General features: G+C 36.6%; 1 protein-coding gene across 1 annotated transcript; it reads left to right on the top strand.

Moving 5' to 3' along the window:
* Nucleotides 1-488: 488 nt before the first annotated feature.
* Nucleotides 489-25,445, top strand: LOC121374146. Its single transcript, XM_041501111.1, has 14 exons — nucleotides 489-628; nucleotides 3,265-3,460; nucleotides 6,504-6,577; nucleotides 7,827-7,916; nucleotides 10,835-11,044; nucleotides 12,687-12,802; nucleotides 13,457-13,577; nucleotides 14,478-14,703; nucleotides 15,676-15,740; nucleotides 16,626-16,760; nucleotides 17,690-17,935; nucleotides 19,824-19,930; nucleotides 20,912-21,050; nucleotides 21,727-25,445. Exons 1-14 carry the CDS (start codon nucleotides 559-561, stop codon nucleotides 21,882-21,884), a joined length of 1,953 nt encoding a protein of 650 aa, XP_041357045.1. The 5' UTR covers nucleotides 489-558; the 3' UTR covers nucleotides 21,885-25,445.
* The last annotated feature ends 1,099 nt before the right edge of the window (nucleotides 25,446-26,544 follow it).

The following is a 26,544-nucleotide window of genomic DNA, read 5'->3' as shown; positions in this document are numbered from 1 at the left end:
TTTATTCTTCCATTTCAAACATGCGTTCAAGGAAAATGGACATGGAAACTTCGACTCATAATGTTATAATTTTAATATATTCATAAACAGTATGTTACATTAGACAGTGATCTTAGTAATTAAATACCAAAATTATTTAAATAGGCCTGTATGAAATGTGCTTGTCCACATACATCCCTTGGGGTTGTCCGTCTTACTCCCACCCACCAAACCACCTCCACTTTACATGTTCTTATGGGCCCGTCCAAACACAGCAAGTATAAAACTCTAAACAGACTGAGCGGTGGAGACACACCTTCAAAACACGAATTACATCCCCTCTGTCACAGTTGAATAATGCCTGTGGAATGCGAATAATGAATTACCTGTTGTCGCTAAATGTATTGTAGCAACATAAAACATTGCTATATTAAAGTCAAACATAGAATACATCTCCCTTTATTAATAAAAGTTTAATAAAGTCAGAATTAAACACAGGTACGAAGTTACCTGGAATTCGCACCTGTCGTGATTCGTCGTTGACCTATTTACGCGGTGTTGTCGCCATTTTAACGCAAAATGGCGCTTGATTGTGGGCCAAGATGTTTATTATTTTTTGCAGTATTATTCTGCATAGTCAGCTTATCTGGTAAGTCTTTGGTTTCACCGGGTAGCATGTTTGCATTTTCTAATTTTAAAATGGACGGAGCATCGTTGTTTTAATACTTTGATTTCGTTTTATTTGACTGAAAAACTGCTAACGGTGTAACAGCTATATTTCCGGGTTATTTTTGTAATCGTTTTCAAAGTTTAGTAACAATTTACAATATATATATTAGTAGTAGTAGTTTTGTAAAATGTAATATTATTTAAAAATATATAATTAATATAAATTAGGACTATGAATTATAAAATGTAGATGACATATACGGGTGTTGTGACAATTTAGCCAATGTTCTTCCACCCGTACCCCTCTGTAATACTAGAAATAGGGTTAGGTATAATATCCGCCCCGGTCCCCTCCATTATTATTTTTAGTTAGGGTTAGGGGTTGGGGTTAGGGGAGGTGGGCCCCGGGCGGATATTTTTCTGTTTAATGTTTTTAAAATGTGTAGCGAACTCTGAAACTTGGGAAGGACTTTCCTGTGGCACTGTCACTAACTCTAACCCTAACTGTTTATTATTTAAGTACCGGTATTTATAATGTTCATTTATAAACGTGCACAGAAAATTGTGACGTGATGCTGAACAAGATGTTACCTGGTACCCAACAAGTGAACATGGGATGCCCTAAATTGTAGCAAGTAGTTAGGCAACCTGTGCAATAAAAAAAATTTCATTGCAAAATACATGCCATGGGAGGGGGTGGGGGGTGGAATGGAATAAAGTCCACAAAAGGAAACAAAAAGGAAATGGTTTATTTAACGACGCACTCAACACATTTTATTTATGGTTATATGGCATCGGATATATGGTTAAGGACCACACAGATATTGAGGGAGGAAACCTGCTGTCGCCATTTCATAGGATACTCTCTTCGATTAGCAGCAAGGGATCTTTTATATGCACCATCCTATAGACAGGATAGCACATACCATGGCCTTTGATGTACCATTCGTGGTGCACTGGCTGAAGCTAGAAATAGCCCAATGGGCCCACTGACGGGGATCAATCCCAAACCAACTGTGCATCAAGCAAGCACTTTACCACTGGGCTACATCCACAAAAGGTGTCACAGAGAATAAAAACTCCATCAGTCCAAGGCATTGTCGATTTTTGATAGGAAAGTTAAAATGTTTTAATTTGTTTTAATGACACATGCCTATATCTGTTTAAGGTTTAAAAGCACGTCTCTCCTGGGCACAATCTCAGACTTCGCCAGTGATTGGGTCCTGGATTGAAGGATAAAAAATAAATCATTAATTCATTTCAACTTATGTTTGTGCTTATATCCGATTATGGTTCAAGCATGCTGTCCTGGGCACACCCACCTCAGCTATCTGGGCTGTCTATCCAGGACAGTGCTTTAGTGGTTAGTGAGAGAGAAGTCTGGTGCAGTGGTCTTAAACCTACCCACTAAGTCGTTAAAACTCACTCTGGGTGGGAGCCGATACTGAAGTGCTAACTCGGTACCTACCAGCCTTATGTTCAATGGTTTAATTACACCACCAATGAGGCCAGTAAAAATAAATCATTAGAGTTGTGTATATATATTTCAAGTAAAATATCCTGTGGCTTGATGTTAAATTGATTTGAAAATATTACTAATAAGGTCAACATTAGTTAATTTAAATTTGAACATAATCAGATTGTATTGGGACCAAGTTGATCAATTATTGATGTAAGCTGACATATAACCAACAAACTAAGGGTTACTATAGCCCCTGTAATATTTCTCGTTCCAGCCAGTGCACCTCTACTGGTATATCAAAGGCTGTGGTATGTACTACCCTGTCTGTGAGATGGTGCATATAAAAGATCCCTTGCTGCTAATCGAAAAGAGTAGCCCATGAAGTGGCGACAGCGTGTTTCCTCTCTCAATATCTGTGTGGTCCTTAACCATATGTCTGACGCCCAGTGGTAACATGTTCGCTTGATGCATTGTCAGTGTGGGATCGATCCCCGTCGGTGGCCCCATTGGGCTATTTCTCGTTCTAGCCAGTGCACCGCGACTGATATATCAACGGCTGTGGTATGTACTACCCTGTTTGTGGGATGGTGCATATAAAAGATCCCTTGCTGCCAATCGAAAAAAAAGAGTAGCCCATGAAGTGGCAACAGCGGGTTTCCTCTCTCAATATCTGTGTGGTCTGACGCCATATAACCGTAAATAAAATGTGTTGAGTGCATCATTAAATAAAACATTTCCTTCCTTTAACTGACTGAGCTAAATCCCGCCCCAACAGCTAGAGATACATGTGTACATATATCCCAATATAAATTTTAGACAATATGTATCACAATATTTTTATAGCATACCGGTATATTGTGTTTATATATTTGATTTGTGTTAGTTACACATTAATTATATACTTAGCCAAAAAGTTGTATTTCATATCATTTTAGCACAACAATGTAAAATAACCTACCTATTACATAGAAATTATCATTTTGTATTTTATAGTACTCATGACATTAACAACATATAATAACCTACATATATACATGTATTAGACATAATTAATTTTTTTACTAGTATTTTATAGCCTGACAGTGTAAAATAACCTACATATTACACAGAAATAATCTTTGTACTTGTTTTTTTGTTATTTAACATATTTTCAGTGCAACAGTGTAAATACCCTAAAGATTTCCATGGTGACTTTTATTCGATGGAGGCTGGTCGGGATACCACCATTGTGGTTAGTGCGAACCAATGGAATCACATGGACTGTGTTAATCTCTATTTACACAACAACACTTACCGAGTGGCTGGAACTAACGCAACTATGCTCGCGAAGATAACCACCCAGGATGAGAAGTATGTTAACCCTTTGATAGCTGGATGTTCTTGTAGCTTAGCAGGGGCCTAATTCACTAAACTCTTGCAACTTTGCGATCTCGCAGTCCAGTGTTAAAAGACCTTCAAAGAGGATGCTTTGTTGTCAAACAGAGTCTAAGAGACCTTTTTGAATTAGGCCCCAATTTGTTGTGTTTTTTTGTCTTTTTTCACCTTTATTTTTTTTTTTTAATTTAATTATTGTTTAATAACATCTTAGAAAGTGTATTCATATCTTTAATTTAGTAAGTACAATTTTCAAAATTGCGAGAATGATTGTTTCGTTCGCGCGTTGCTCACATAAATCTAATTTTGCTAACCTATTTTTTGTTAGAGCAAAATTTGGAGCATCATTTATTTGGATATATAACGGTTTACGCAAACAGGAAATGGGTTACCTGGATTTATTTCTGCAAAACCGATAAATGGGTCACATAGATCTAATTTTGCTACTTGGACTATAAGTTCATTTTAAAATAAAAAGACAGCCTGCAAATAAAATAAATTATGGAATAAATATAGATGTAGATAAATATTAAGCGAACTTAAGAATTTTGTCTCCAAAAGCAATTTTTTAGTAATTTGCTATGGGTGAAATGACCCACCGACGGCAATTTTTTTGTAATTTGCTATGGGTGAAATGACCCACCGACGGCAATTTTTTTGTAATTTGCTATGGGTGAAATGACCCACCGACGGCAATTTTTTTTGTAATTTGCTATGGGTGAAATGACCCACCGACAGCAATTTTTTTGTAATTTGCTATGGGTAAAATGACCCACCGACGGCAATTTTTTTTAAAAGTTACTTTTACAGCAAATAAACATATCTGAATGGTTGTTTTGCTGTACGAGTATGTACACCTATTTCTAATGTACAAATGTTATATACTGGCAGATAATGTACACCAGATATACATCATCATTGAGGAGCTTTACCGACGTCACTTTTATGCCGTCGGTGACGCTCCAGACCTATGGCAATTTATATCTCGACGATGGCAATTGCTGTCAGTGCCATCATTAAGTCCGAGCCTTGAGACATTCTGAGAATTTACTTTCAGAATTTGTAACCAAGATCAGTTTGTCTCAAATTTACAAAGTGCCCAAAAAACATAAAGATTCACTATATTGTGTTAATTCTGAAATTGTTAATTTCTGAAAGATATTTGTCATTTCAGCAGCTGGGTTTAATACTGCTTAAACTTACATCATGCTTTATGTTTTTATTTTGTACTGTGGTAGATAGCAATTTCCGATAATTAAGACAAGTGATACTTAAAAGCTTTTTAATAGCTTCTTAAATGGTAACAAATTTAAAAGAATTTCAGTTAACCCTCACATGTACATAGCATGGTGATGTGCCATTAATTTATTTACATTGTGGACTGATTAGATGGCATGATGCACTCTGCTGCTGTTATGTTACGATGCTCAGTCTGTGGCATTCCAGCACAGACTCAAAAAGTTTAAAATCTTGTTAATTAGTAAATGTTTTAGGTGGGGTTTTTGTTGTTGTTTAATGACACCACTAGAGCACATGATTTAATAATCATCAACTATTGATGTTAAACATTTGGTAATTTTTACATATAGTCTTAGAAAGGAAATCCGCTACATTTTCCCATTAGTAGCAAGGGATCTTTTATATGCAAATACCACAGTCTTTCAGGCATCGAAATAAGCATTGTGTCTGGTAACCCATTTACAGGTTACCACAAAATATAACCTGGTAACCTATAGGTTTCCACAACTATATGAAAGTTAGAATTGAATTCCTGTTACGCGGTCATTCTGAAATTGTAACGGTGTGCGCGAACATCCGTACGAGAAACGAAATCTGGAAGTAAATTTATCTAGTGGGCGCTTTGCAATTGCACAAGTGTGCACGAACATCGGTGCAATTTTGTACGAGAAAAAAAAAGAAGCGGACATTCGGAAAACTACTAAATACCATCATCTAGTGAACCACCGTTCTCGCTGCTTAACACGCGGTAACCTCCGGTAGTGACTTGCACGCGAACCTCAATGCAATGGTGCTTGGCGAAATAATGAAACGCAGAATTGTCCTGACCGGCAATGCATTGCCTGGTTTACGTTCGGAAACGAAACTACCATTCGTTGAAATTTTTGTCGAGAATGAAACACCGTTCTCGACTTCTCTAACATGTGGTAACCTCCCGGTAACCTGAACGACAGTTCTCGACTTATTTCGATGCCTGTCTTTGATATACCAGGCATGGTGCACTGGCTGAAATGGGAAAATAGCCCAATGTGCACGCCAACGGGAATTGGTCCTGGACCGGCAATGTGCACGCCAACGGGAATTGGTCCTGGACCGGCAATGTGCACGCCAACGGGAATTGATCCTGGACCGGCAATGTGCACGCCAACGGGAATTGGTCCTGGACCGACCGTGCATTAAGCGAGCACCTTACCAGTGGGCTACGTCCCGCCCCTTAGTAAAATATATTCATTGCTTCAATTAAAACATTGTTATTTATTAAAATTATTTGTTTAAACCTTTATCCAGGATATTTCGCCATGGTCCCATGGCTGATGGGATTGTTGGGGAAATTAGGAATTTTCAGGGGCAGGATTTAGCTCAGTCGGTTGAGTGCTCGCTTGAGGTTCTTGCATCGAAGGATTGAACCACCTCGGTGGATCCATTCAGCTGATTGGGTTTTTTCTCGTTCCAACCAGTGCACCACAACTGGACAAAGGCTGTGGTATGTGCTTTCCTGTCTCTGGAAAATGCATATAAAAGATCCCTTGCTGCATTAGGAAAAAATGTTGCGGGTTTCCTCTGATGACTACGAGTCAGAATTATCAAATGTTTGACATCCAGTAGCTGATGATTAATTAATCACCGTGCTCCAGTGGTGTCATTAAACAAAAAACATTTGGGGGGGCGGGGGTAGGAATTTTCGGTGCCACTTTATAAAAACTGATTGTAATTACATACATGTACATTAGTATGAGCATGATAATAATATTATTAACCTGGGTTTTTTTTTCCACCATAGTGGGAATTCCAAGACCTGTTTGAGATGTCTGGATGTGCTGTGGCGGACACCTAATATTTTGCAATACAGACAAAGTGAGTACACAGTCATAATCAAAAAATTATATTCAAAAGTGTTTTGCTTATTACACATGATTGACAAAAATCCTTGGAAAGAAATCCTAAAAACTGAGTCATTAGTTGTGGATTCAAAATTGTTTGCAGGTGGGGATGGGGGTCATATGCAACTAATTAAATGAAAAATATTAAAGAGTTTACTCATTCATTAATTAAAATAAGTGAAGCAAAAAATTGTTGTCCTGGGCGGGGGTTGGGGGGGGGGGGGGGGGGGAGGGGTCTGGACCCCCTCGACCCCATCTCTGGATCTGCACCTGATTATAAAAATTACGACCAACCTTGTTACTTATTATGTAGTGGTGGAGCCCATGCACCCCGCTCAACATCTTTCCATCACCATCTTTTATATTTGCCTGTCATCCGGACTAGACAGTGTGTGCCACCCCCAACCTTCTCCCCCCTATAAAATTCTGGCTGTGCCAATGGATTCCTGAAAATGTTTGGAATGAATTTAACATAAAAACTGTAATACTGTTATGATGACCTAGTACTTTAATTAAACACAGTCATACTATACCTTTAAAATTTGCCATATGAATGAAAGATTTGAGTCTTTTTAAGAAACTACCACAGCAGGAATTCTAAAAAAAAAAAAATTAAAGTCATTTGCCGTGGAGCCAGTAAATTTGAAAATTCACTGGTGATGGCTAAAAATTCATTTGCCCAATGTTAACTGTTGATAAAATAAAAACAATAAAATGAAAATAAATAACTTTTCAATATACGTTTTGCATACTGAGATCATGTTTAATCAGTCAGTCAGTTTTCACAACAGATTAGGTATACTTTATGGTTTGTATATAAAAAAAACATGCAACAAATATTCATCAGTTTAGGATAAAGTTATATACTACAGCATGCATGAATGAATCAGGGCTTCTACAATTTTTATAAAATTCACTAGCCACGGGATCAGTAATTTAAGAAATTTACTAGCCACTATTAAAAATTCACTAGCCCTACTTTAAGTAAATACAATTTTACTAATTAATAGTAATATTCATAAATGTATTTAAAATAGAGACTAAAATGCAGCATTTGACAACTTTTGTTTTCACTAGCTGTTGGACATGGCAATAGTAGTTATTTACTAGCCCAACATTGAATATCACTAGCCATGGGAGTGGGGCTACCATAATCTAGAAGCCCTGATGAAACGTAAATAAATGATTCATTATTGTGTTTTGTTTTTCCGTCTTTGTTACAGGTGATTGCTACACATCTAATACTGGTTTTGAAGCTATGTGCACTGGTATTGTTGAGCTGCCATCAGTTTCTCAAGTCATCACACTGTTCAGTAAGTCAGATACTAACAAATATAATAACCCTTTTGTAGCAGGGGCAAGATTTAGCTCAGTCAGACATACACACACGAAGCTATAATTGTAAGAAACAGAGGAGTGTTGTAAAACTACTCTTCGGTTATTTACTTGGGAATATACAGCTAAAATGTACACGAAGCTATAATTGTAAGAAACAGAGGAGTGTTGTAAAACTACTCTTCGGTTATTTACTTGGGAATATACAGCTAAAATGTACACAAAGCTATAATTGTATGAAACAGAGGAGTGTTGTAAAACTACTCTTCGGTTATTTACTTGGGAATATACAGCTAAAATATACACGAAGCTATAATTGTAAGAAACAGAGGAGTGTTGTAAAACTACTCTTCGGTTATTTACTTGGGAATATACAGCTAAAATGTACACGAAGCTATAATTGTATGAAACAGAGGAGTGTTGTAAAACTACTCTTCGGTTATTTACTTGGGAATATACAGCTAAAATGTACACAAAGAAAAGGGCTTTGATCAACAAGTAAACAATGCAAACATATACTCTTCAAAAGAAGAAACGCAAAACCACATTGTCGTAACATTTGGAGAATTGATTTAATTATTGAATGGTGAGTCCGATAATTACCACATGTTGCAGGATTGTTCACAATTCACTCTAGTCCATTGTGAGTAAGTGATAGGACACACCACCAAGGTCAAGGTCATCTGGAGTCAATACCGGGTGTGGCCTCCGCGTGTGTTGACAACTGCCTGGCACCGCCTGCCCATTGAAGCAACCAGAGTACGGATGACGTCCCGGGGGATGGTGGCCCACTCGGCCTGCAAGGCTGCTGCCAGCTCGGGCAGGGTCTGGGGCTGTGGTTGTCGCTGTCGGAGGCGTCGGTCCAACTCGTCCCATAGATGCTCAATTGGGTTCAAATCCGGTGATATCGATGGCCAAGGAAGGACATTAATGTTGTTGTTCTGTAGGAAAGCCGTTGTGAGACGTGCTGTGTGAGGCCTGGCGTTGTCATGTTGGAACACTGCGTTGGCGTTGGCCATAACTGGAACGATGTGTGGCCGGAGGATCTGGTCAATGTAGCCCTGTGCATTCAGGTTGCCCTGCACGTGGACCAGGTCAGTTCTGCCAGTGTGTGAGATGGCTGCCCACACCATGACACTACCCCCGCCGAATCTGTCCACTTCCTGCACGCAGTTTGCCGCATAACGTTCACCACGACGCCTATACACGCGACATCTTCCATCATGACGTCGGAGCAGAAATCGGGACTCGTCATTGAACCACACCTGTCTCCATCGCAGTTGAGGCCATTGTCGATGAATCTGGCACCACTGCAGTCGGAGTCGACGGTGTTGTGGTGTTAAGATGACACCTCGAACTGGACGTCTGGCACGAATTCCTACCCCACGTAGGCGGTTCCGTACGGTCTGGTCGGATATCCTGCGCAAACCTGGTATTGCTGCGGCTGTGGAGGTGGCAGTAGTCAATCGTTCCCGAAGGTGGCGTACCCGGATGTAGCGGTCCTGCCCAGGGGTAGTGACCCGTGGTCGACCGGATCTAGGGAGGTCACGTGTTGATCCATGTTGCTGGTAACGGTCCCACAGTCTGGAGATGGTGCTTGGGGACACATGGAATGCCCTGGCAACGGCCGTTCTGGATTCGCCTGCGTCTAGTCGGCCGATGGCATTGTTTCTCTGCGGTTCACTGAGACGTGGCATGTCCTGGATTGTCAACTGTCGGCCAGATACAGAGGCCAGGCAAGCGAACACCCTGCACTTTTATACTGTCGGTGTTCATGTTGCACGTGCAGACAACGCACGTGCAGTGGTGACATGGTTTGCACGTGGCTGCGTTTTTGCGAATATTCACATTTTGGAACTTTATTGTACAGTAGCTGCGTTTTATCGAATGTAACCGTGGGAATGTGTTTGGGACATGCAATGACCTTATATTCACAAAGCATGAACCGGTAGGAAACATAAAATCGGAGTTATAACCCATTTGTACCCTTTTGCGTTTCTTTTTTTGAAGAGTATACATAACAATTCCTATAGGTGGATGCAGGTTAATTGGGGGATTTTTAAAGATTTGAGGTGGGAATTAGCTTAGTCAGTTGAGGTGCTTGCATCGCAAGATTGAACTACCTCGGTGGATCCATTCAACTGGTAGGGTTTTTTCTTTGTTCCAACCAATGCACCACAATTGGACAAAGGCTGTGGTGTGTGCTTTCCTGTCTGTGTGAAAGTGTGTATAAAAGATCTCTTGCTGCATCAGAAAAAAATGTAGCAGGTTTCCTCTGATTATGAAATGTTTGACATCTGATAATTAATTGATCAATGTGCTCCAGTGGTGTTGTTAAACAAAACAAACTTTACTTTCGTAGCATCACAGCATACGGTCAGTTTAATAACAGGACTAGCTCTGGTTGTGCAGAATATTTTGCCAAATTATCTTTAAAAATTATGCAAAACCTAGTTTACTTTCCAACAAAATACCAAACTTTTAAAAATAAAATTTACCCATTGTTCTTAAAATTCGAAATGGTAAATTTGGCGAGAGGAAGAGCTAGCCCTGAATAACATGGCGGCATACATTAGATCATACATCGCTGCTTTATATAAGTGTGTGTATGACCTGATTTTATGCTATATACACCGACACCCCTCAAAACTGGACCCTCTGTAAACTAGAATTCCCTCAAAACTATTGACCCCCAATATTTGATGTATTTTACGTGCTTGGATGTCGTTAAACATTCGTTCATTCCTTTCTTTAAAACTGGATATTTTTATTGGTCCCTTTTTAAAAATTAGTACAGAACTTAACTTTCCTAAACTGGATACCCCTTGAAACCAGACTGTCAGGTTTAGAAGGGTTTCACTGAATATTAATTTATTTAATATATGTTTTTTTACAGGACAAACCATCAAGACGGTAAACTGCATCACCACGTTTGAGGGTGTGTTTCAGTTTAATTACGAGGTGAGTTGGGGCGGCGGCGGTATCTGTGCCAACCGTGAGAGTGTGATCGAGGCCTGCCAAGACCCCGGCTCCTCGTACGTTGACAACGAAGTGTTTCTCATGAAGTTCAAGAAGTGCCGAGAGGTGCAGACGTCTAAAACAGAAAGTAAGTATAGTACCGCCATGCAGTTAGGTACATCTGAGAGATTTTTTAAATTTTTTATGTAATACAGTGTTCATACAGGTCGTAAAAATCATGGAACGTTATGGGATTTGCAAATGTCTTTTTTCCTGATTGGAAACTCATGGAATTTTGAGCCGAGTCGTGGAAAGTTATGGAAAATTAAAATTGTTAAAAATTCATTTTAAAATGTCATGGAAAATGCCGTTGAAAGTCGAGGAATTTGGTTGATAATAAAAGTGTGTGAATTCTGTAATACAGTCGGATGTGATCAGCCCTTTTGACAGTATGTTTTGCTGCAGTATTGTGAAATTAATAAAAATGGTTGAAACCAGCATCAAAAATAAGTATACTTGTATAAAAATTTGTGAAATATATTATCTCCCTTGGATCATAGTTTTTAATATTTTTGTAAACCATGAACAAAACAGACTGGCCTGTCTCGAAATTCATTTTGTGGAAGGGGTAGCAGTGTTTGCTTTTCATATTTTAAGCTGGAAGGAAATGCTACAAAAGAATATGCAGTTCTAGAAATTAGTCCTAAGTCCTAAGGTTCCTAATTGCACTTGACGTCTAGCAGCAATGAGGAAGACTTGATACCACACTTATAAAAGCATAAGATTTATGTTATAGTTCCTGATAATTAAGAAAACCTGTTGGGCTATTTCTTGTTTCGGCCAGTTCTTCACAACTGGTGAAAGAGAGGCCATGGTGCAGGGTTTCTAGAATTTTATAAAAATCCACTAGCCATGGGATCAGTGATTTAAAAAATTTACTAGCCACAATTAAAAATTCACTAGCCATGGGATCAGTGATTTAAAAAATGTACTAGCCATGATTAAAAATTCACTAGCCATGGGATCAGTGATTAAAACATTTACTAGCCATGATTAAAAATTCACTAGCCCTACATGTACTTTAAATAAATACAGTTTTACTAATACATGTAGTAATAATCAGATATGTCACATAAAGAGCTTTAAAATCCTTAGATTGGGGGTGGGAAGAGGGGGCAGGATATTCATATTTACAAAAGACTTAAAGCAGCATTTGACGAGGGTTTTTTCCCACTAGCGGTCGGGCTAGTTATAGTAGTTATTTACTAGCCCAGCATTGAATATCACTAGCCATGTGAGTGGGGCTACCATAATCTAGAAGCCCTGCATGGTGTGTACTATCCTGTCATTGGTTTATTGCATATAAAAGATCCCTTGCTGCTTATTAATCAAAAAGAGCTCATGTTCTTGAGGTAGCAGGTTTCCTCTCTGATTTTCATTTTGGTCCTTAACCATATGACCAATACCAGATAACCATAATTATAATGTTTAGTGCATTGTTAAATTAAACCTGTCTTGGAAAGTGCATATAAAAAGATCCCTTGCTGCATATAAAAAGATCCCTTGCTGCATATAAAAAGATCCCTTGCTGCATTAGAAACAATGTAGTGGGTTTCCTCTCATGACTGTGTCATAATTACCAAATGTTTGACATCCAGTAGCCGATGATAATTAATCATTGTGCTTTACTGGTGTCGTTAAACGAAACAGGTTTTTTTGTGTGTTATATTAAACACTTCTTTCTTTCTTCCTGTCCTTCTTTCTTTGTAATGTTATGTCTCTGTTTTCAGTCATCAGGTACCAGTGTATGGGAAGCTGGTTCGCCATGTTAGGAGGTACTGGCTACACATTTGCTGCCATTGCCGATACTGTGGAGAAGGACAGGAGAGAAAGATTTAAATGTTTGGTAAGAGTGTATTTGTGCATCGTCCACCATTTTATAAGTAATAGAAGTGCGTGACTGAACCTTTTCTAAAGATCTGTTTAAAAGAAATGAAGGGGTTTTGTGTTTTACATAACTGGCAATAAATGTATGCCGTCTGGTCTGTGGGAAGGTGTATACAAAAGATGCCTTTCTATTAATTGGGAATTATTATTATAGTAATATAATGTGTGGCAGGTTTCGTCATAATGCTGCAGTTATTGTATGTCAAACACCCGAGAAATGTGAAATCCTCTATATGAATTAATTTGGATGGAATTTTACTCTAGCCAATAATGTTTCTCCTACACGGCATTCTTGATTCATTTCAGTCTTTTCAACTTATTTTTGTGTTTATATCCAATTAAGGTTCAAACACGCTGTCCTGAGCACACACCTCAGCTATCTGGGCTGTGTGTCCAGGACAGTGGGTTAGTTGTTAAGTAGTGGTTAGTCAGAGAGAAGAGGGTGTAATGGCCTTGCACCTATCCATTGAGTCATTAAAACTTGCTCCAGGGTGAGAGCCGGTACTGGGCTGCGAACCCAGTACCTACCAGCCTTATGTCCAATGGCTTAACGACGACACCACTGAGGCCGGTGATTCTCATGCAGTAAGATTCTGCTAATATACATTCACAGATGACTCTGAAGAACGAAAAGGCTCCAGACAACACCATTCGATGGACCATGTCCCGGTTTGCGGATTGTGGAAAGCTCAACACCAATTACGATGGACCTGTTCGACTGCAGCTACGGAGAAGTATGTGTGTTAAATATCTAGGAATATTGTTTTAGTCCGTTAACAGTTTGCACATCTTGCTGTTATATCGGATTATTTTCAAAACTGTAATGTCTGTTTACCAGCTGCTTTCATTATTGCCTTCTTTTGGTCTTTCGAAACAGGCATCCTGAATATTTTACATTTGTAGCAAATAGAATCTGAATGATGTTTTATATGTTAAATCGTGCTATCCTTAAAAAAAATGTTTGCGTGATCTAACTCACAGAATATGTCTGTCTCATGGTGTTGGGGGGATGGGGGAGAGGCTGGGGGGTTGTATTATTATTATCCATGATTGTGTTGCTTTTTAATACAGTATGTGGGAGCCAGCACACTGATAAAATGGTGTTTCAATTTGTTTAAAGGTGACCTCACTTAAATTATTTAAATAATTTATTTTATTTTATTATATTAAGTTATAGCTCATCAAAATACTCAGTCCTCTTCAAGGGTGCAGATTGTTTAGTTCAGTGGTAAAACTTAATCTGCAATATGGCAGGTTGTATTAAAAAATTTTTTTTAGCTATTGACAATGAAAACAAGGGACATAAACATGATGCAAAATGGTAGCGAGTTTAATATCCTATCTATTACCCATAATCAATCTTAGTCTATATATCACTCAACTCATTGGGTTGACATTCCTGTAAGGTTACAATGAGTCAAATATTTGACATCCAATAGCCGATGATTAATTAATCAGTGTGCTCCAGACAAAGCAAACTTTTCTCTTTTTTTCCTGTAAGCTTGTAGTGCACCAGTTGACGATGTCACAAAGTGTTACGTCCCACTTGGCGTTCTAATGGGACGCATCACTTTAATATCTACCAAGAATATTTTTAACCATATGGGTAACAAATTCTTTTGTTCTCTGCGCAGTTCCGCCCCTTACTGCTCACATGACATCCAAGTGCAACCTTCCACGGAACATCTCGGGCGAGTGGTTCACGCAGGGCCTGCAGTTTCGGTCGGTCGTGACAATCAACGACACACACATCCACTACGAGACGCAGAAGAACGCGTTTGAGTATGAGGACATGTACCTGTCGTGTCAGCAGACGCTCGGCACGCGTTTCCTCATGACCAAGGTCATCGTCGGAAAATGGTACGTCCAGTCGATTAGATATCACTGTCGTATTACAGTTTCTACTGGTACATATGGGCAAACAAAAAGAATTAATTATTTCTCTAGTTAATTGTGTTATTTAAATTTGTACGGGGCAGATTGTAGCTTAGTCGTAAAGTGCTTGCTTGATGCGCGGTTGGTCTGTGGGATCAATCAACATTGGTGGCACATTGGGCTGTTTCTCGTCCCAGCCAATATACCACGACTGGTATATCATAGGCCGTGATATATATATATATATATATATATATATATATATATATGTGTGTGTGTGCTTTCCTGTCTATGGAATAGTGCGTATGAAAGATCCTTTGTTACTAATGGAAATTTTTTTGAGTGTTTCCTCTCTAAGACTGTATGTTAAAATTACCAAATGGTTGACATCCAATAGCCGATGATTAATAAATCAATGTGCTCTGGTGGTATGTTATTAAACAAAACAAACTAAAATTGGTACATTCAATTGCTTAGTTATCACTATTGTAGTACAGTTTCTATGTACCATATACATATGGGTAAAAAATTCATTATTTGGATACAATTCTCTAGTTAATTTTGTTATTTAAATTTGTAAAAAATTTGGTAGTCGTATGTTGTTATTCATACAGGGTTGTGATTTGGTTGTGGGTTTTATTTTTAGTATTTTATTTGTTTTGCAAACTAGTTTTAAAATTACCTTTATTAGTCCTCTACTGTTCCTACCGGAGAGGATTATAGGTTTCATCTCTGTCCTGTCCGTCCGTCCGTCCGTCCGTCCGTCCCTCCATCCATCCAGATGTATACATTTCACCATTGTTGAGGAGCTTTATTAATGGCACAAAAGTGCCATCGGTGATGCTCTTTACTTACAGCAATTTATATCTCAACAACGGCAATTGCTGTCGGTGCCAACGTTAAGTTTGAGCCCTGTGCAAGTATACTGTTTTATGTTCTCTTCTTTTTCTCATTTAGTGAGGTTGACTTTGTCTGCTATGACATTCTCCCCAGACATCATGGAATTGTCAGATACAGAGTTGGTATGTACCATTTGTGCTCTTATCCAAAACTTACAGCACTATAAACAAACATTTACAAAGAATCAACACAGAAAACAGAAACAAAATAATGTTAAAGATTTTATGTTGTGAGAACTAATTTTCTGCATGGTATTTGATCTCTGGAACATGCTTTTTAGTTGACTATGTTAGGATGATTGAGTATATCTGATTCTGGACAGGTAACAATGGTTTTAAAGTTGCATGCACTGGACAGCATGCTAATACATTAATTAGATGATAGTAATATAATAGAAAGTGAAGTTATTGTTGACATTAACAAAGTTACATTTAAAAAAGAATATATATTTATTTTGATATAGTGGTTGTATTGTGGGGGAACGAATGCTAAAATGATGCTTGGTAGTCTGGTAGCACTAACCTTTCTTACCTTTATGTGATACACCCAATATGAAGTTGTTAACCATGCATACTGTGGAATCTTTTGTGTTCGTGGTGTTGTTTTTTTAAATGCATTTCAGTGGGGACTTTAATTTGTGGAAATTTGTATTATACATGTATGTACACACATATTATATTTGTATTGTATTCTTAAATCTGTTCATTGTACAAGCTCACAGATTATATGAAAATAGACCCACCATGAATAAAAATGATTTCAAAGTACCTCATATTTAAGGCAGTGTTCGTTGATTTTGAAGGTTGTTAAACATTGATTATACATTGACAGCAGATTTCTCTATCTGGACCAGGTGCCATAACTACTTTATGTTAGTCACTTGATCTCTACAGTTAAAATGTGATGGGGTGTCATTAAAGAAAGATTTTATTTTTTTTCGTCCAGTATACAACAAACCGTGTTAAAGTTCCATTCACATTATAATAAAGCTGATTGTTTTTCTCCAGGCAAACCATCTAGACTTACGAAAGACGAGCTGGCTGATCCTAACTACCTGGAAAAGAAGTTCCGCGAGGCTTGCAGTTGGATGTCCTTCACCTTCAACCGAGATGACACGGATTGGAAATATGAAGTGCTAATCTGTAAGTGGGACATATGTGTTTTTTGTGTGTGTTTATATGTTTTCTGCTCCACACCACTATTTGCTGAGCAGTTACTACTTTTAATAGTTGTGATCTGATTTAGGAAGTGGTGTATAATTACAGGTGTTTGGACCCAGTGTTTTGAAATTATTTGTTGTTGCAGGGGACAATATTTCAAAAGTTAGTTCACCTGATATTTACCTAAGGTAACCTGTCGTATGGTTACATGAATTAATATTTGCTTAATGAGTGAGTGACCTAATTCTAATAGTCAATACTTTGTTGTCATTCCAAATGGGTTTTTAAAACATATTATGCATTGGGATCTTCTTTTTTTAATTTGTCTACTATTAAAAAAGTGTCGAATAATCAGTCTCAAACATGAATAAAGTTCCATTGATCCTGAAGGTTGCAACTTTTCATTTTAGAATGTAACAGTTTACCTTGTAACCAACTGGCGGTTCCTTGTAACCAATTGGCGGTTCCTTGTAACCAATTGGCGGTTCCTTGTAAATTCAGAGTGGAATAATTGACATGTTAATGGAATAATGTTTCACATGAAATATTTTGCCATGTTATTTTTAGAATAAATACAATTGGGTTTATTTATATTTGGAATAAAACAGCAAAATGAGACTGAGTTTTTGGCATGCCATTTTTCAAGTAATTGTACTTTTTATAAAATGGGAGTGCGTGTAATTTCTCTGATATTGAAGTTTTTCAGAGTATTTATTCAGACTTTAGAATGCATATAAAGGTAAAAGGTTGTGAGAACTTTATTATATGGTTTTAATAATAAGTAGCGTTCAGATCTGAAAATTCACAGAAATTCCTTACATGTGTGTAGATGTGTAATATAGCTTGTATATTTCATACAGAGAAAAGCCTGTCTTAATAATGATTTAACCACTTTCTTGTGGTCCTTCCAGTGAATCCACCATCTCCATTCCCATGCCCAATAGCTGGCCGCTACCAGTTCAAACAGAATGCTCAGCACTGGATGGAAGAATACCAGACACGGATTCGTGGAGTGACGGACCGACCCCGAGTACAAGTGGACTGTCGAATCACGGTCTCCGAGTTCAAGTCTTGCAGTCAGGACAAGTCAAAGATTGAGATTGATGCAGAGTACTGCGAATCTGTGGACTACAGGGGAAGACCTATTGGAGAATATGGTAAAAACATGCAGAGATTTGACATTAATAGCTTTCCTATGGAGACCAGTGGAAGGATACTGTATAGAAACTGAACATCAGTGATAGAAATAAGCAGAATGTTTTACTAGTCCAATGGACAAATACATCTAGAAATCTACTTGTTCGCCAACATTTTCACTTGTCCAAATAAATGGCTTTTTTTTTATTCAAGTACAAGGATGATGTTTTTGATTGCTTAAAATGAAACTGCATTGAACATTTTTACTTGTCCACAGGACAAGCACCAAGGTGCATTTTGTTTGTCCAAATAGATTTTCACTTGTTAGGACAAACGGACAAGTGCTTATTTCGAACGCTGAACATATGTTGCATTATCTGAAATTTAGCTTTTGAGACATTGCACTGATCATGGAATCAGCTTTGAGCCACTACTGTTATATTTCAAAGTAGGAGCCTGCATATTCAAAGTACTTAGGCAGCTATATGTTAAGTGCCTTCCTAAACCTAGAGCTGTTCCCCCACCACCTTTTATGTTTGCCTGTCACCTCATAACATGTCTCATAGACAGTGTAGGAGCCTGCCCATGTATAAAATCTTTACTGTGCCCTTTGAAGTTTCGTTTTTGTTGTTGTTGCTCTTGTGCCCATGTAGCCCAATATCTCACTAATTAAAGGAAAAATATGCTAGTGATCTGGAATCGTGGTTAAATAAAGTATTTGTAAAACAAATTTATATAAAATACAAAAGTGAACTTGATCAAATATGTGTCATAATATAGAGGCTATTTCATAGGGTTTTCAGGGCTCACCCTGTATATTACCAAATTAGCCAACTGATAATTTGTATGCAAAGTGGCTACAAAATTTGACTTTGGCTCTTAAAATATTCTGAAAATTGGCTAAACCAAACTTTTTTGTTCCAGTATTTTCCCTGGTGTTTTTAATATGTTTTTAATGTCAGTGAGTGATGTGTAAAAACAAAACCACATCACGGGTTGACATAAAAAAAATTGTATTCGAAAAAACACCATGAAATGGTGTATTTATTATAGGCCTATACATCTTTCCTAATTTTTTAATCGCTTTTTGTTAATATTTTTTGCTTATCCTATCAAAAACACGTAACGCCATGATCTATTTCTTCGGATGATACTTTTCCAGAAAATTTACTTGACCATAGACTTTTTAAAAGAAATGTAAATAAAAATTATCTTTATTTAATTATTAAATTAATATTTATTTAACAATACTGCTGTGCAAACATACCTGACAAAGTGATCCTGCAAAACCCCACAAAAACAAAACGAAGTGAACAGTATTAAATTTTAACTTAAACTCGATGACAGAACATTGTGTCATCATTATTTAGCTTCGTATTCAATTTGTTTTAGATATTTTATCGTAATTGCACTTCGTATCCCTTTTTTATAGGTCCATTTGTTTAAATTACATTATTTTATTTTTTTCAAATACGATCAGATGCATTGGTAATCATCAAACTTAAATACGAACAAACAACACAAAGGGAGATAATTTAATCATGAACCTTTGCAAAAAAGTAAATATGATTTCTTTATTTCCACTAGTTAAAATACAGTGAAAATATTACTTTTCACCGGATATCACATTTATTGTTTCTGTAGATCTGTGTATTTCATTGCTATGTATATAGTAAAATAATTTATTTAAATCTACAGTTTATTGTAGGTAATAAAATAACATCATTACCCAAATTATGGCATTTTCATCTTAAAATAATGATTAATTTGTCGTAAGTGAGCCTGATTGTGGTGATAAATTGGAACCCCAGTATTTGGTTGTATGTCATTTTATATAGGCCTACTTGGTTTCTCATTAGACATTTCTCATTTCTTAAAGTAAATGAAGACTACAATACTTGTTTTCAGATGAGCCTGACCACATCCTGACATGTGTTGGTTACTGGATGGAAGACATGAAGTCCTATCTGATCACATATGATGAGGAAGATGCTGTTTCCGAATTCCGATGTTGGGTGAGTAATGTTTATTCAGCACCAACAGAATCAACTTTATGTCACCCGTACTTGGAAACAGACATGTACAAATTGTGTTAACTTGAATTGAGACTGTGATTCTGTTAGTAGGTCTAAATCCTAAAGTTTCTTTACCTTGAGAAGTAGAGATGTGCAGTATAACTGCTATACTATAATACAAATTTTGAACAAAACATATATAACGTACCAGTATATTGTACGTGTATATTTTCTATGTGTGTTGAATACGTATTATATTTTCAAACAAGAACTACCAGTTTAAGAAAAGAAAGAATAGCTAGACTTGTTCAGAACAAATCTTGACTGAGTTAAACAAAATACATGAAATTAGAGCACTCTATAAATTCTAATAATAGAGAATTGGTCTTTGTAATATATTGTGGTACGTATCGCAGTTAAGGTTCCAATATTGTAATATATTGTGGTACGCATCGCAGTTAAGGTTCCTATATTGTAATATATTGTGGTACGCATCGCAGTTAAAGTTCCTATATTGTAATATATTGTGGTACGCATCGCAGTTAAGGTTCCTATATTGTAATATATTGTGGTACGCATCGCAGTTAAGGTTCCTATATTGTAATATATTGTGGTACGCATCGCAGTTAAGGTTCCTATATTGTAATATATTGTGGTACGCATCGCAGTTAAGGTTCCTATATTGTATATATTGTGGTACGCATCGCAGTTAAGGTTCCTATATTGTAATATATTGTGGTACGCATCGCAGTTAAGGTTCCTATATTGTAATATATTGTGGTACGCATCGCAGTTAATGTTCCTATATTGTAATATATTGTGGTACGTATCGCAGTTACGGTTCTTATATTGTAATATATTGTGGTACGTATCGCAGTTAAGGTTCCTATATTGTAATATATTGTGGTACGTATCGCAGTTAATGTTCCTATATTTTAACTTGTATTAGCTTGTAGTGTTAAGTAACTGTCTTGTTTGCAGGTTTATGAGCGGTTCAGCTGGACGGATGTTCATCTGTCGCGCGCCCAGACTGCCCGCTGTCCTCGCGATCAGAACGCCAGCTCCTACATGATTGTCGGAACCGGACTTAGTATGGAGCTCTACGAGAATGAACGACTCTGTAAGTCAAATAAGAGATAGTTAACTCTTGTAAACAACTTTACAAGTCAAATAAGAGATAGTTATCTCTTGTAAACGACTTTTAAGTCAAATAACAGATTGTTAACTCTTATAAAAAAATTGGCCCGACTTTACAAAGCATGTTTTTGACTTACACTCCTATATCTACATATAATTCTTAAACACCTGCATTTAAGAAAAACAGGTTTTGTATATTCGGCCTCATAGCATCATCCGAGTTTGGTCTTGAGTTTGCCTAGTTATTCCCCTCTTTCCTAATGAGGAACATATCCTTGGAGAAAAATAGTCTTTAGCTTAGTAATGGTACATCCTGTTTGAGATTAAAAAAGGGCCACTTGATGCTAATTATATTGGAGTAACATGGCAGCAGTTGGTTTAATGACACTCATGTATGTTGCTTAATGGCACTCGGGTATATTGTTTAATGACTCATATATTGTTTAATGACACTCATGTATGTTGTTTAATGACACTCATGTATATTGTTTGATTAGCAGTGTTTTGGTATACATATATTCCTTTTTCGGTTAGCAGTGATTTGTTACACATATGTTCCTTTTCGTTTTTTTCCATCAAGTAAATTTTAAAGATAGTGAAAAACATGGAAAATCAATTTCATCATTAATTACATAAGAATGATGTGGGGTTTATTTCAGATGATGACTGTCCCCAGCGATTTGACCCCGGAACTGACCCTTACAGGAAACCTACAGTGATCTACGTGCTCAGTGGGGCAGCCTCTCACAGAAACAACTTCTCACTCACACTGTCAGTCATCTCTGTGGTCATCGGGATGAGGAAGATTTTGTCATGAACTTGATTTCATAACTCAGCATGTACTTTATCATTTGGTACTTTCATCTGGACCATGGAATCAGATGTACAGATACATCCCTAAATAAATATTAATATTCATACATTATTCTGATATCTCACCTATTTGAATCCTTGTCTTAAAGAACAGATCAATTGGTTTGATCCTTCCAGCAGCCAGTAAGGCTAGAGTTTTCCAGCAGCCAGTAAGGTTAGAGTTTTCCAGCAGCCAATAAGGATAGAGCTTTTCAGTAGCCAGTAAGGCTAGAGTTTTCCAGCTGCCAATAAGGCTAGAGTTTTCCAGATGCCAATAAGGTTAGAGTTTACTAGCATGTTAAGGGATAAAATAGATGAGATATCAGGTTAGGAAAGGAGGAAATGTTTCCCTCGGTTTATTTTTGGCAGGTTTGGGGTTGTACTGGAATGAAAGCTGACGTCCATGCCTTAGTTTCAACCTGGAAATCTCACAGTTTGTGGTATTTTTTGTCCAAGTAATGGAAAGTGGCTAAATGACAAAAATATTTATTAGTCACGGTGAGCCATGCGTGAGTTCTGTATGGTTGAGGTAACTCTATGGAATTTGTTTCAAATATTAAACTGTGCGGAGTATATTTTAATGATAATTTAAAATATATCCTATATCACTGCATAAAGTGTGACATAAAATGTTACAGATCAAGATCGTTGTACAGACATACAATGTGCTTTTGGATGAACATGATTTTTTAAATTTTAGTACAGACCATGTTTTTAACCATTCTTATAAACAATGAAAATGTAATGTAATGTGTCTCATATTAACATGCAGTAATAAATGTAAGTAAAAATTGCAGTAAATCAAATGTACATTGACGAAATTTAGGTGAAGGTATACAGATAACCAGATCAGTTTGAGCTATGTCTAGCCTTGACAGAAAGTGCTATTTGTAATAATTGGCTGAATGAGTTTTTATATAACTTTATAATCAGTCATATTGATCTTTTTAATATAATTTTTATAGTGTCGTATACGAAGTGAGATATGATCATTGAAACTGAAATTATGTGATTCGGAATTGCAACAAGTTATTTTATTCAGCATTTCCTAACTACTAGATTGAGTTTACAAAAGCCCCAACAGGCAGCTACTTCTATAAATGATTACTTTTGTTTTCTTCAATGTACTTGACAGGTATAGACAAGAGTACAGTATGATTACTTACACACAGAAAGTCACGTAACAAGTGTCTTCTGCGAACAAAATATACAAACGTCTGTGACCTGTAACATTACTTGATCCTTTTGTAGACTATATTGCTGGCATTTTAGAAAGAATGTCTGGGCAGTAACCATTATATTCAAGTGGTTTTACAAGGTGTGCAGTCTTTAATAACTCTGGTGTTCTCTTGTATCTACATGTCTGTACAAAGAATGTGAAATTTATTGTTTTGATTTTAACTTTTTTTAAACTTGTTTTTAAAATTTACAATGGAAAATGGAAAACAACAGTGAGAATCTACAAGTACATTCATGTCAGAAATAATGTCATATTTTTAATTCTACAAATCATTATTGTTTTAATATTTAAAAGTGAATAATACGCTGTCATTTTATTACCGTAAAATTAATCTAATTCATTATATGCCATGCACATTTTCATTAATGTACAATTGTGATATTGTTTTGGTTATAAATCTGAAAATATTTACGCTATCAGTTACACTGTTTAAACAATACAGGGCTAGCTCTGTGTCTCACTAAGTTCTCATTTTATTTCTTGATTTGTTGCAATCATTTCACAGCACAATATTTCACACGAACCATCATTCAGTTGACATGTCGGTTTGGCATGTTTAAAATCACGTGAATTCCAAGTCACTTAAGTGGTAACTTGTAACACATTCAAAAACGTTACTTTATCCAGTATCGAGGAAACTGTTCTTTAATGGTCTGCAATAACTATCATATTTTGTCTTTTATTTTGCTTAAACTTACACTATCAACTGAAAATACTGTCATTTACATAGTTAAATGCAAGTTAGGACTAATGCATTCAGTTTCACAAATATAATTCACATAACTGAACAGTCTATTACCTAACAAATATTACATGAACTAACATCTGGTTACCTAAGTATCCCCTATAATTTCATATAATAATTGATCCCTTTTGTTTTTTGGAAAATAACTAGGTTTCTGCAACTTTTTGAGGTTTGATAGATAATCTGTGAAATTTGCAACACCCAGAGCTAGCCCAGAAATCCATGTATTATGTATTGTAATTAGTTTGTACCCAAGAGCACAATGTAACATGCATCACATAATTCTTTGTACACATAAAATAGTCATAATCTCTCTGTTGGGCTGTGTGTTATTAAAGAATATTGTTCACAGATAATCTGAAATAAACACCAACAACGAATCAAAGATGTACATAGAGATTGAAATAGAATCATGTGCTTATATTAGTTTGTTTTAGGCAGTACGTATTTACGTATTTGAGCTGTATATTATACAAATACTGCTATATCAGCAGTATAATGTAGACTGAACCTAGAAAATAGGGAGACCTAGACAAAAGGTAATTTTGGAAATGTTATTCTTATAGTATGATATAATACTAGTACCCAACCAGTACTGTATTGGGCACTGGACACTACACTTTGTGCCTGGACTAGAATAAACAATGTCAGTTTTGTTTTACTTGTTATTACTATATAATTACTTTTTAGTCATAAACTAAATGGGCTAGTGAAACTAAAATATAATAGTTATGTTGGTAACTTACATTAGGTGTTCTTGTATCAAGGGGTGTGTACTTTCCTCCACAAGATCCATGCATTAAAAGATAGCAATCTACACAAAATCACTTCACAAAACCCTTAAAACCTTAGTTCACGACTGCTCCAGTGTTACATGGAAATATATTAAATATATTTGTGTATGATGTTAAAGTAGTGATGTACAATGGCCTATAGGTTAATTTTAATGAAGGTTTTAGCCGATTCTGAACAGTGAACGAATAAAATGGGTGTTTTTTCTGACCTCACATGAGATGCATAATGTTAAATCACTGCTATTGGTTTGATACCATCTGATTGTTACTTTGATACTAAGAGGAGAACCGTGTATTTCCATTACTGTTTGCGTGTTTTGTGGCTTCTGTTTTTCAAGCTGGAATCAGAAGAAAAGGTGTAATTTGAGCACTTTGAAAAATAACATCAGATATATTACGAAATATGTTTTAAACTGAATTTATATTATTTTTAATATTTGATCCAATGTAGTTCATTTATATACTAAACTGCTTACTTGTTTATATATTTTTTTAAAGTAACATTACATTTTTTTAATTCATTGTACATATTTCATAATCCATAAACTTATATGTAACAGGCATTCCAAATTATCCAAATTTTGTACATAGATAATTGTAAGCTGCATACATTCCACTTATACATATCTTAAGCCATAGATTATATTGTTGTGACCATGATGATTTATAATATATGTGTATACATTTGTAAACGTGTATATAAATCTGTACTTGTAATATTTTGATAAACATTTCTTTTTTACAGCATGCTGTTTTTATTCAATTTGTTTGAATCTGTAGGCATTGGGGGGCGGGACGTAGCCCAGTGGTAAAGTGCTCACTTGATGCACGGTCAGTTTAGGATCGATCCCCGTCGGTGGCCCCATTGGGCTATATCTCGTTCTAGCCACAACTGGTGTAACAACGGTCATGGTATGTACTATCCTGTCTGTGGGATGGTGCATATAAAAGATCCCTTGCTGCTAATCGAAAAGAGTAGCCCATGAAGTGGCGACAGCAGATTTTCTCTCTCTATATCTGTGGTCCTTAACCATATGTCTGACACCATATAACCGTAAATAAAATGTGTTGAGTGCGTCGTTAAATAAAACATTTCCTTCCTGTAGGCATTTATTTCTTGAAAATAGGTTTTGGAATGCTTATAGTTAACCAGAAAGGGCAGTTTTCCACAAGTGAAATTTTTCAGACCTTTTGGTTAATTTGAGTCCTCCGATGTCACAAAGTTGTGTTTTAATCCATCTCTCAGACTTTGAGATTCTTCCCTGAAAACATGTTGTCTATGACGCATGTCAGGATTTGTTTTGGGGTGTGTGTGTGTGTGGGGAGGGGGTCATTTACACTGTTAACCAGCGTGTAAGTTGAATATTACTGGATCATATATCAAAGTAAACACTTGCCAATGTTCCCCTTATTCATACCTTTTTTTTTTAAAAGTGAAATCTTACATTTTTGAAAACAGAATTAAGGAATATCCCTAGCTGTGGAAAAACACTAGAGCTCGGTTGAGAAATCTTATTTATATCTATGAGATGTTCAGGACTCGCACTGGAACAAATTTTTGTTTAGCCAATTTTCAGAAATAAAGAGCATTTCCTTGAAAATTATTAAAACGTGGTTAATTTGAACAATATTTTATTAGCCAAAGTCAAAACTTTGGCTAATTTGGCAATATACAGGGCGAGTCCTGGATGTTAATCCTTAGTAGTGTGGTGAGCAAAAACAAATGTCTATTTATAGTTGAATCCTTTCTGAACAGCCATTATATAAAGACTCCTGCTCAGGAATTGGTCACTGGCGAAGTCGGAGGCTAAGTCCGGGGTGGGCGACCAAAACCAACCCTCGCCCG

Source organism: Gigantopelta aegis, chromosome 6, assembly GCF_016097555.1.
Source record: "Gigantopelta aegis isolate Gae_Host chromosome 6, Gae_host_genome, whole genome shotgun sequence".
In the NCBI taxonomy this organism is placed as follows: Eukaryota; Metazoa; Mollusca; class Gastropoda; order Neomphalida; family Peltospiridae; genus Gigantopelta; species Gigantopelta aegis.
This window is presented reverse-complemented; position numbering and strand designations above follow the sequence as displayed.